Consider the following 11,438-nt stretch of genomic DNA (forward strand, 5'->3'; position numbering starts at 1 on the left):
CGTCGTACGCCAGGAAGTAGACGCCGAAGCTGGGCGTCTCGCGCAGCAGCGTGGACGCCATGCCGCGGTTGACGCCGCGCAACGCCCTCGCGCCGGTAGATCTGCGCCAGGCAGTGCAGCGAGCCGCGGTAGGTGCGCGCCGGCCCCGCGTCCTGCAGCTGTAGCCGCGTCTTGGCCAGCTCCATGGGGCAGCAGATGACGCACTGGATGGCGCCTGCCGCCGCGCCGGCCAAGAACTGGTTCAGCGGTGTGTCGCGGCCCAGCGCCCGCAGGGTGTTGCCCTGCACGCCGAACACCAGCGCGTTGATGAAGGTGAGCCCCATGAGGGGCGAGCCCAGGCCCTTGTACAGGCCCAGCACCTGCGGGGCGCACGGACACGCGTCAGGCGCGCTCCTGCGCCTGCTTGGGTGGCCCGGCCCGCCTCCCCGCGACCCCGCCTGCAGGGAGGGCGGAGCCCCAGCCCACCCCCACTGTTCAAGAGGACCAAGGCAAATTCTGCTAGAACCCATGTCCTCGATGTCGGAGGCCTGGGCATTCGCACCTTCCCATTTCCCAAGTCCCCATTTGCCCATGGTCCCCGGACACCTTCTTCTCCAGCTCTGCGGTCTGGGGCCCAAAGCATTCTAGAAGCTGGTTCCCCACCGCCACCCCCAGGCCCAGGCCACTCACACTCTCCTGCTTGATGATTGACTGGAAGCAGTGCAAGGTCCCTCGGTACTGAGGCTTCTCCACGCTCTGGACCTGAAGCCGCACCTGCAAAGACAGGGCCCAGTGAAAGGTGGGCTAGCCCAGCCGGAGCTCCCAGCTCCCTTGCCCCAAGCACTCAGGACAGCCAGCAGAGCACGCTCCTGCAGGCCCAAGGCTGGACGCTGGAGGCAGGGAGCCAAGTAGCTTTCTGTGGCTTTTGGAATTCTGGGATGGGGCAGGGCCGGGTGTCCGTGGCTCTTGGGGGGGGGTATCAGTGGGCAACAGCCGCAGAGACAGCCAGCTGCACAGGGGGTAGAGGGTCCCCAAGATCTCAGAGAAGTAAAGGCTAAGCCTCTGGTTGTGTAATTCTACACGATGTGCGGACAGCGGAGCACAAAGCATTTTCCCAGACCTCCCCACTGTCCTGGTGGCAAACCATGGCTGATGCCGGAGGGACTCCCCACTTAATTCCCATCACCCAACTCCCCTCCTTGGGGGCTGACAGTGCTGCAGTGGGTGTTAAAAGCAGTGAGCCCTGGACTCTGAGGGACCCCCTCATTTCTGCCAGTAGCCCCTTGTGAGGACAGTGGTCATGAGTTAACAAAGCAGTGACAAGAGAGCAGCTGATAGCCTCCTTGGTGACCATGTCACCACCTTCGGGACGTGGGGGCTCAGGCCAAGCTGCCCTTGGAGCCCTGTAGTCCGGAACCTCTTGATTTTATTCTCTGTTGACGGAGAGCTTATCCCTGCACTTGATACGCAGGCCCCACAGTGTGGAGCGGGAGCACATTTCCCGAACTCAGAATCCCGGTGATGGGGGTCGGGGGTGAGCTAGGTTAAGTCATGTGCTCAGGAGCTGACTCATAAATCACTATCACAGCCAGGGCCACAGCACAAACACCCCTCTATGCCCGGCAGCACCGGAGGGCCTAACCCTGGAATCACCAGCCGAGGTGGGTGTCGTTACCCCCACTTCAAAGATGGGAACACTGAAACTCAGAGACGTTTTGCAACTTGGCCAAGGCTGTCTATCCTCTCCAGCAACAGGAGTGGCTCGGCTGCGTTGGTCAGGGCCAGAGTGGGGTGGCGTGCTGGCTGGTAAGAGCCTTCCAGTGGATCTTCTTTTGCCAAATGCGCTGACAAAAGAATGTTTCTGAAGAACAAAAAAGCACCATCTCTGCACACGAGGACCTCTGCAGTTGGCAGCCACTGCTCTGAGAAGCGGCTGACAAGCGAGTGCACCATGCAGGGGGTCACCCCAGCTCCCCTTCCCACCCTGGCTGCCCGCCCGGCTTGGGCCTGGCGGGGAAGGGGTGGATTTGCAGTGGAGAAAAGCAAAAGCGCTTGTGCAACATATTCACAACATCTTAACACCTTAACACTTAATAACGTATTAACACCTTGAGCTCTGCTCAGGTTGTTTTTGCGACGAGAGGTTTCTCATTTCCCTTCCGGGTTCTGGGGTCTCTGGTAGGACATTTCTCTCTCGTGCAGCCCCTAACTGGGCCATGTGAGCAGGTTTCGGCCACACGTGGATGGCGGCTTGAAGTCCCTGTAGGTTGAACGAGCTCTTGCCAGGCTCAGGCCAGCTTGGGTCCCACGGGGAGCACGGAGGACCCCCTCCCCTTTGCTTGTGACCCCTGGACCCGGGCTGAGCACTCGCTGGCTGGCAGTTTGGGGGACCAGGTTTGGGGGTGAAATGGGGCCCGAGTCTTGTAATCTCTAGAGTTAAGGTTAACATCCCATTTGAGGATGGGGGGGCCCGCCCCTGGAAAAGTGATCATTGGCACACATGCTCAAAAGACTCCCAGCTCTCCACTGGGCTAGGAGACCCCCAGTGGGAAGACCTCTGATCCAGAGGGGGCTGATTTTTCTCCACCAGCCCCACCTGCATCCCTGCCCCAGGACCTGTGCCAGGCCCAAGCTCACCTCAGGTCCTCCCTGTCCCCTGCTAGTCAGGGAGGGAACTGTGTGGGGTGGGGAGGAGGAGGGGTGTTCAAGCCCAGGGTCTGGTTCAGCCAGGACAGAGGAGGGTCGGGGGCCCCTGGTCTATACTTACTAGGCTCTCCAGGGTGAGGCTTACACTCATCTACAACAAAGTTACACTTTTGCTACGGATGGAGACGGCCCCTAGCTTAGAAAGTAAAGGCTTTTAAAGCAACATAAAATGTCAACATCACATCCAGGCACGGAGCCCCCAGGGCCCAGCCCCGACGTCCAGGGACATCCCCTCCCCTGCCCTGGGATGGCCACTCCCCGGGAAAAGCAGTTTTAGACCCAGTGTCCCTGATTACTGTCATGTCCTTGGCAGTAGAAAGGGGAGGGGTTGCTAGGAGGACTGGGGGGTTTCGGGGGGGGGCTGACCTTGTTCTGCTCTCCCCAGGCATGTGCTTCGCGATGACTGGTAGATTCAGGCACTTGGCATGTGTGCACTTTTCTACATGTGTTAAATTTCAGTTAAAACAACAACAGAGCTACTGAAGTCAAGCCCACTTTTGCCGAACGCAGGAATACATACGGGTCTGTGTACATTTCTGTTTTTCAGCAGAAATCACTAATGAGGGTTGGGGAAGAGGATCTATGAAGGACTGGGTTTTGTTTTGTTTTCAGTTTATATGTCTCTATAACGGTTAAAAATTTCTTTACAACCTACATCGCCTTTGTATAATAGAAAGCCAACTAACTGTGTTATGTACGCGATGATATTTTTAAAATATCACACGCCCGTGGCAGGCACGATGCTGGAGGGGGATCCTGAAGAAGTGAACAGGATGGGAAAACTGATTTGTCAGTATAAGGAAAGAAGGTGTTCTTCCGCCTTTCCCAATTTTCTTTTAATGAGAATTGTTTAACTCTTATACTGGAAAAGAGCCAGTAAAAAATAAGGCAACTGGGCTGGGGGGCGGAGGGAGGTGCCTGGATGACTCGGTCGGTTAAGTGTGTCTGTCTTTGGCTCAGGTCTTGATCCCAGGGTCCTGGGATCGAGCCCCACGTGGGGCTCCCTGCTCCCCGGGGAGTCTGCTTCTCCCTTTGACCCTGCCTCTGCCTGCCGCTCTGCCTGTGCTCTCTGTCAAATAAATAAAATCTTAAAAACAGAAAAATAAGGCCACTGGTGACACAGCGTTAGATTAAACCAAAGAAGCGTGTTCCCTGACTAGCACAACACAACAGCGAGCCTGTACCTGGGATGAGAGGGGTCTTGAGTTGAGTGACGAGGGGTTACTGGGGGCGGGCTTTTCCTATCCATGAGAAGCCTGGCTCTTAAAGACAGGTTTGCTCAGATGTGATGCAGGTGGGCCGGTGGCCAAAAGAAGTCACGAGTGGATTTCTTCAAAGACCATTCTTCAGGGGTGAGGTAAGGGATAGGGTCCTAGGGGCAGGAGCTCTGGGGGGTGGAGAGGCTCCTGCCCCCAGTCACTGCCGGGGGTGCTGGTCGTGGCCCAGGAGCTCAGAGGGGGCCAGAGCCACCAGGACAGAGTCCTCCCCAGCCTGGGGGTCCCTGAGGAGGGGGCCCAGTGGGAGCAGAGCTAGCTGAGGGGGGCCTGGCCATGCCCAGGCTGAGTCATGGCTCAGAGAGACCTGGCCCCTGCGAAGCTGGGCTGAGGAAGCAAATCCAGAGTCACTTCTTGGCCGGATACAGAGGCATTTACAACATGTGACACGAGATCTGAACACAGCAGAGCGTAGACAGTCAGGCTCTCCTGGGCTGCTCGGGCCTGTGGGCCGCGCACAGGCAGTGGTGAGGACAGGCTCTCAGTGGGCTGTGTGGGGACACGGGTCGCTGGGTGGGAGCAAAGCCTGGTCCTTCCACCTTCTCCCTGAACTGCATACGATGGGATAGGAGGAGGTCTGCGCTGCAGAACTAGCATTTCATGCGACGCAAACTTGACTGACGAGCACCTGGCACCACAAGGGCCTCCGTAAACTTGCCCGAGGCGTCACGCGGCAGATGAGAACCCTGCGCCCCGAGGTGAAGCAGCCGGCCCCAGGTCACACAGCAGATGGGCTAGCAGGGGGCCTGGACCTGGGCAAGGCCTCGGGCAGGACTCGTTCAGGTCAGAGCCAGTACGTGAAGCTAGGCCCTCAGGCCTGCCCTGGAGAAAACCCCAGCGCCGAGGTCCAGAGTCCTTTTCTTGCCCAAGGACCACCTGACTTCCACTGAAAAAAGAGGGGACAGGAAGTGACCTCAAACCCAGCTAGGGCTGACATCCTTGCCCTTGCCGTCCCCAGTAAGCACTGCCAAGTTCAGTGTTTACAGTGGGTCACAGGGTCTGGCCTAGTGCCCTGCTGCTTACAGCTCGCGCTGATTCCCGGGTGAAGGCTGCAAGGAAAAGTCCAGACTTGGCTGGTTTCAGGACTTAAAACCCCAACAAGGACAAAATCCTGTTTGGCAATTTGCAGCTGGAGAACATGGATTTCCTTTGTTTCCATTGTGAGCCTCTAAGAACGTGGATTTGGACAGTTTATCGCGGAGGAGCTGTGGACCGAGTGCTCGCCCCAGGGCCACACTCCGGAGCCACGAACGCCACGCAAGTGCACACCAGCCCTTGGGAACCAGTAGCGTGATTTCGCGCCGTGGTGATTACCACTCGGTGAAGATCACGTGCATGGGAAATACTGACAAGTTCTGGTTTTTCTGTCTCTCTGTATTCTCTCTCTGAACTGCTCTTTCTTTCAAGAAGATGTCTGGAGGGCTTCTGCATGGGAACAGTGGGTGCCCCTGCTCTGGGAAGGGGAAGGCTGCCCGTCAGTCTCTCAGTCTCAGTCTCAGGGGCCTCCAAGTTCAGCCCCGAGCTGGGAGAGGTAAGGCCAGACCCAGAAGGAACGCGGACACAGCCATCCACCTGGGTGTCACAGAACCTGGCGTCTACCTGTATTCCAGAACCTGTGGGAAGACCTCACAGGTGTTCCTAAGGTGGTCACTGGAAGGGGGCCTCCCGCCGCCTTGGCCCTGCAGGCCTCTGTGCACGGTCTGCGCCTCCACAAAGACCTGAGAGGAAAACTGTGACAAGACACTCACCTTGACGGTGTCAAATGGGTGTCCCACGAGCACGCCTGCCACACCTGGAGGGAAAAAGGAGGACCGTCACCCAGATGCCTCAGAAACCTGCAGTGTGGGGGGGCTTCCGCCTGGGAGGACCGCGTGGGAGCCGCCTGACGGGAACAGAGAACATGTGCCAGGTGCCTACTGTGTGCCAGGCGCCTACTGTGTGCCAGGCGCCCTGTGAGCTCCTTTGTCCTCAGGTCTGCAAGAGCAGGAAGGGTAAGAGGGTGACATCCCTGAGGGAGAGCCAGGATCTGTCCAACTCGAAGCTGGTGTCTCTCCCTCCCCTGCTACTCTCCTGACCGCACCTGACTGACACTCCTGGCCCCACAAACACCTCCAGCATGGCCCGGGGGCCCAGACAGTCACCCAGATTTGAATTTTCCCGCTGCCACTCATCAGATGGCCCAGCCCACAAGGAACTCGAGGTCTGCAGCTCACTCTCCTCCCCTGTACCAGGTGTGAGCCTTGGTCCCCCCTCACCCTGCGTGCTGACCCGGAACGGAGGCGAGGCACAGAAGTATTGCAGACACGGGCCGGCCACTCCCTTCCCTGCAGGGGCGGCACCTGCTGCCCAGGGAGTCAGTTCCCAACTTTGCATCGTGCGCCTTTGTGATCTGCCCGATATGATCGGTTCAAGCCCTGCCCAAACCCGGCCCCACCTCGAAGGACAAAGGCTCACTCCCCACATCGGCTCCTAAATACTTTTCAGAGTCCTGAGTGCTGTTCAGGTGTAAATATCACCGGGAATCAGGCACCTTGTTTCCGCATTCACGGAAGGAAGACGGGGAGGCTCAGTGAGGTGTAGTAACCCATGCACCAACTCCCACGCCTTCCTCCCGAGAAGTTTGTGTGTGACTTTCTTAAAGTTCTCCTTTTACTGCTAGGAGTATCTATAATTAAGACAGTTACTATTTGTTGAGTGACAAACAGTAACGTTTCTACCTGGGGGTCACTGTTGTTAGTTTCGTATGTGTACTAACTCTCCCTCTTCTATGTAAAGAAAGGACTATTAGCCCATCTTACAGATGAGGAATGGGAGGCCGAGAGAGTATGTCCACGCTGCACAGCTCCTAAGTTGGTGGGGTGAGGCTCTGAACCCGGATCTTCTGGGCCTGGAGCCCTCCTCCTTAACCACTCGTCTTTCCTGCCCCCTGCTGGGGCTGGGGATCGTGGTGGGCGCCCAGAGGTTAGTGGGGATCACCATGCAGCCTCTTTACAACTTGCAAATCTTTGTAGGGTGTCCTCTCCATCCTCTTCCATGCTTCGGGCCTTAGAATCCACTGTGTTTGATACTAACTTTGCCAATCCTACTTTCTTTTTGGTTACGTGTGCCTGGTATAGCTTTGTGACAGTGAATTGTCAACCTGGTCCTCCTGCTTTGTTCTCGATGCTCCTGGAAACGAGCTAAAGCTCAGCTTTGGCCTCTGATTTTGCCAAGACAGGACATCTGACCCGACTCTATCTTATTTTATGTGAATGAATTCTCCTACATCCTTTTCCTTTCTGCATCTTTGCTGGTTCGGGCAAACTGCCATTTGTCCTCCTTCTGCTTGTTAATGTTTAAGTTCAGCTAAAGGTTACTTCTTGTTTCTAACCCTTAGAATCATCATTAGACACAGGCTAAGAACCGTTGCCCCCCAAGGCTCTCTCTGCCCCCCGCTGCCCCACCCCAGGAAGAGCCACCCCAAGAAGGTCCCCACCCCTGTAGCTTCCCCTTCTATCCCCTACCCCACACACCCAGAGACCCCACGAGACTCAGAGCTGTTCCCTCTCCTCCTCACCGCTACCCCCTTCTGGGGGTCTCTACTCTGATCAATTGCCATTTTTCTCAGAGGTAACATATAGGGCAATGGCCTCCGCATTCCTGCTCCTCTGCAAAATCTATCTCGTTAACGCTGTCAGGGAACAAGGGACCTGTGCTCTGGTGAGGCTCTCAGCAGAGGCCAATATCCTAGAATCTTCTGGCTTCTGCTGCTGCAGCTGAGAAATCTGTTGCCAGTGCGTTTCTTCTCCTTTGTCAATAATTTATGCGCTCTATCAGGAAGCCTCTGAGATTTTATCTAGATTTCAGGAATGTCACCAAGATGCCAAGGGTGTGTCTTTTTTTTTTTTTTTTTTAAGAGTAACCCTGCCTGGTACCACACCAGCGCTTTCACTCCCCAGACTCAGGCATTTTTCTGATCACAGAGAAAATTTCCACTCTTACGTATTCATCCTAATCATATCTCCAGACCTTTTCCTCCTTCTGGAACCTGTAACATCCACAGGAAGATGAAAAGACAGCCCCAAGGCGTCTTGTCCCTCAGGACTTCCATACCTGCGTCTCTGGGCTTCTGAGACACACTTTGTTTCTATCTTTTGCAACCCACCTTCTTTTTTCGTTTCGTGTTGTAAATTTTCTAAATTTGAACACCCTAGTTCTAGAATTTATTTTCTGGAACTGTAACTGATTTCCTGCGGGTTTTGGAAACCTGATACTTTCCTGGGGTATGCTGTTTGGCCTTGCTTCTCCAGCTCTGGGCCCTTCAGGCCCTCCCTGCCCTCTGCAGCCAGGCCCAGCTGTGTGGTCCCCAAGAAGCACACACTGGAAATGCTGGAGGTTCCCTTCCTGTGGGTGGCCTGTCCTGCCTCTGACCCCAGAGGTTCTGGCACCAGCCTTCATCAGACTCCAGGATGGGAGGGGATGACCCCCACCCCATCAGCCTCCATTGCCAAGGCCTCCAACGACAGTCATTTGCATTCCTACTTTCCCCAGAGGCTCGGTTCTCAGCCCTCAGGGGAGGGGCTTCCTGCCTCACCTGCGACATCCCCCCTCACTGGTACAGAGGGGGCCTTGGGGCCCGCCTCCATCAGGGCCTCCTGTCCCCCAAAGCCTTATCCTTTTAACCTCACAGTTACCTTGAGAGCCAGGAAGCCCTGCGAGACCCGCTCCCGAACAGGCCACTGAGGCGGCCCAAGTGGACCCTTTCTGCCACCTCCAAAGCCAGTGCCCACTGCCGAACATAAGCTGGATTTTTAGAGGCACCCTGAGCCCATCATGGCCCTCCAGGGTCGGAGGGGGGTCCACTCTCCCCAGGCAGGATTCCCGGCCCGACCATGGAGCTGCTCTCCACACCTTCTCCTATCCACGCCCCGGGCAGGGAGAACTCCGTTCAGAGCACAGGTAATCTGCGGGCTGAAGACCCGGCACCGACCCCCTGGTGGGGAGCGTGGGTAGGCCTTCTGACCATCCCAGGACCTGAGCGCCGGGATGCTGTCAATCAAGGTGCCTGGCCCACCTCCCAGAGGGCGATATTGAACACGTGATCCGATACTCAGCCAATCAGAGGTGAGGTACTCTACTCCCTCCCAGGAATCTGAATCTAGAGGGACCCCAGGGCACCAAAGAGAAGCACCCGCCGTCACCCTGCCTTAAGCCTCCAGGCCTGGAGGAGCCGAAACCGAAGTAACTAGGCGGGGCCTCTAGGACCCGGGCGCCGAGATGGGAGTGCTACCCGGCTTGCTTCCTAGACAGTCCCTCTGCGCAGGCTGCGCCATGCCACGGACCCAGAAGGCGGACCAGGGGTATAAGGACAACCAAGTCACTGTCCCACTAGTCCCTCCACTTCTCGAGACCAGGGTTTCTCCTGGGTCAAATAAGAGCAGAAGAGGATCCCCGGGGGGAGCGGGGGCTGACGAGCCTCGCCAAGAATCTTTGTGGCAGCCAATACCATCCTCAGGCACCTGGGAGACTCAGGCCTCCGCTCACACAGCAGGGACGGGGGTGCGCACCGCCAGCCCCAGGCTTGCGCCTGGATCCGTGGGAGGCAGTGGGGGCGGGGGCTGTGGCCTATAGCTGGGTGTGGTACTGGACTCTTATCTCGCCCCAACCCTGGAGCCTGGACAGGATCTCCTGGGTGGGCCAGGTAAGGATGGGCAGAAGGCATTCCAGGAGCGGCCCTTTGTGAGCAAGAGCCTCGAGTGACTGAACACGTGTTCCTAGGGGGATGGGTCCCTACGCAGGCCCGGCCTTAGGATGAGTGGTCCTACCCCAAACCCCACAGCTTGCAGGGGGCTCCCAGGACACCCAGGAGAAATCAGAAGAAATCCTGCCCCTCTGGGGGAAAGAACACACCCTCCCCAAGAAGTTGGTAAGGGTCTTTGGACATGGGATAGCCCACCCTCACAGAGCCATCACTTGGGTGGGGGCTGGGTAGAGGGGGAGGGCTGGGTAGAGGATGGCCTGGGGCACAGGAGGAGCCAGCAGGGGTGGGGGCAGGTGCCGCCATGGGAGGGAAACAGGAAAAGCAGAGTAGGGTCATTGGGGGATAGGGGAGCTGAGAGCTGGATCTGCAGAGGCTTCCCCCTCCTGTCTGCTCTGGCCTGGGGTTGGGAGAAATGCACCCATTTATGAAAAGCCCTGGGGTTTTTCCCCCTTCAGCAGGCTCCAGGCCGGTGGTTTCCTGAGGCCCCATTGGGTAACAGTCCGGGAAGTTCTTAAATCTCTTCACACACATCATTTCCCTGGCACACTCTCTTCTCCACCAGTCTCCTCTTGCCCAGAGTAGGCCGCTCAAACTGCAGAGGTTTAAATGCCTGAGGCCATTGCTAGTCCCTCCTCTGGCTCCAGGGAGCCCAGCGCCAAACGCCAGCAGATAAACAGGTGCTGGAGGAGAGAAGCCCACCATCAGCGCAGGATCAGGCCTGGGGTGACGCAGCCGACTCCTAGCGGCTCCTCTGTCACCTCGGTAGGGAATACCTGTTAGCAAAACTTGGCTCGCAATTAATACCAGTTGCGTAAATTAACTCTCCAAGTAAAAGCAGAGAAACTACAGGCCAAACAGGGAAGTGGCCATTCTGGTGCCTCGGGCGCCCCACAGCAGAGCCCCACTGCACACTTATTTCTGCCTTCTCGGGACACAGGGTTGGGAAGGACCCTAGCAGCCAGGCCTGGGTGAAGGTGCCCCACATCAGTGACATGCACGCGTGAGCACGAGGGCTAGTCCACGCCGCCACCTGGGTGGAGTCGCCCCCCAGCAGCTCAGGGAACGGCGTAGGAAGGTGCGGTGTGCCAAAGCGCCGGGGTCCGGCCGGCGCCCTTCAGTGCCCTCCAAGGCCAGCCCGCCGGGGGGTCGTCCTGTGGCCCCAGCCCCGCCCAGACATCTTCGCGGGGAGGAGGGTGGAGCCAACCCCAAACTTCTCGGGCCCTGGTAAGGGGCTCTGGTCCGGGTGGGCGCGGGGGCCGGGGATGCCGGAGCAGGGGAGGGAGATGCGCCCGAGGCCTCGGGCGAGAAGAGCGCAAGGGGCGCTGGTGCATCCTCCTGGCAGTCCCAGCCTTGGCCAAGCCACCGTGCTGCCCCGGCGCCCCAGACCGGACGTGCCCCGAAGGGCTTAAACGACGCGTGCCCTCGCGGACTGCGCGCTAGACGCCCTTCGGGCCTGCAGTCAGTTCACGCCCACGAGAACCCAGTGAGACCAGAGCATTGTTATCCCCCATTCTGCAGGCGACGAAACCCCGGCCACAAGATGAGCGGCCGGGGCCCAGGGCTCGCAGGTGAGCCGGCCTCCCATCCCGCACGCCTGGCTCCGGCCTCCCGAGATTGGGCGCTCGGGGCGAGAGCCGCCCGCCTCCTTACCCCCAGCGCATCCAGCCAGGAAGTCGAGCGCCATTGCCGGGTCCCCGGTGAGGCCGCCCTTCCTCCTCGTCCTTCTCCTTTGGCCCCTC

At 58.0% G+C, this 11,438-nt stretch overlaps 1 protein-coding gene across 1 annotated transcript in view; it reads right to left on the reverse strand.

Annotated features, from left to right (window-relative positions):
• The window catches only part of SLC25A29 (solute carrier family 25 member 29), a 12,002-nt gene extending 570 nt beyond the window's left edge, over nt 1-11,432 (reverse strand). The window contains 5 exon segments of the mRNA XM_034643079.1: nt 1-82; nt 84-359; nt 670-753; nt 5,708-5,751; nt 11,350-11,432. Of these exon segments, the coding sequence (XP_034498970.1) occupies nt 1-82; nt 84-359; nt 670-753; nt 5,708-5,751; nt 11,350-11,383 (520 nt within the window). The 5' untranslated portion in view covers nt 11,384-11,432.
• Between the last annotated feature and the right edge of the window lie 6 nt (nt 11,433-11,438).

This window comes from Ailuropoda melanoleuca, chromosome 14 (assembly GCF_002007445.2).
Source record: "Ailuropoda melanoleuca isolate Jingjing chromosome 14, ASM200744v2, whole genome shotgun sequence".
Taxonomy (NCBI): domain Eukaryota; kingdom Metazoa; phylum Chordata; class Mammalia; order Carnivora; family Ursidae; genus Ailuropoda; species Ailuropoda melanoleuca.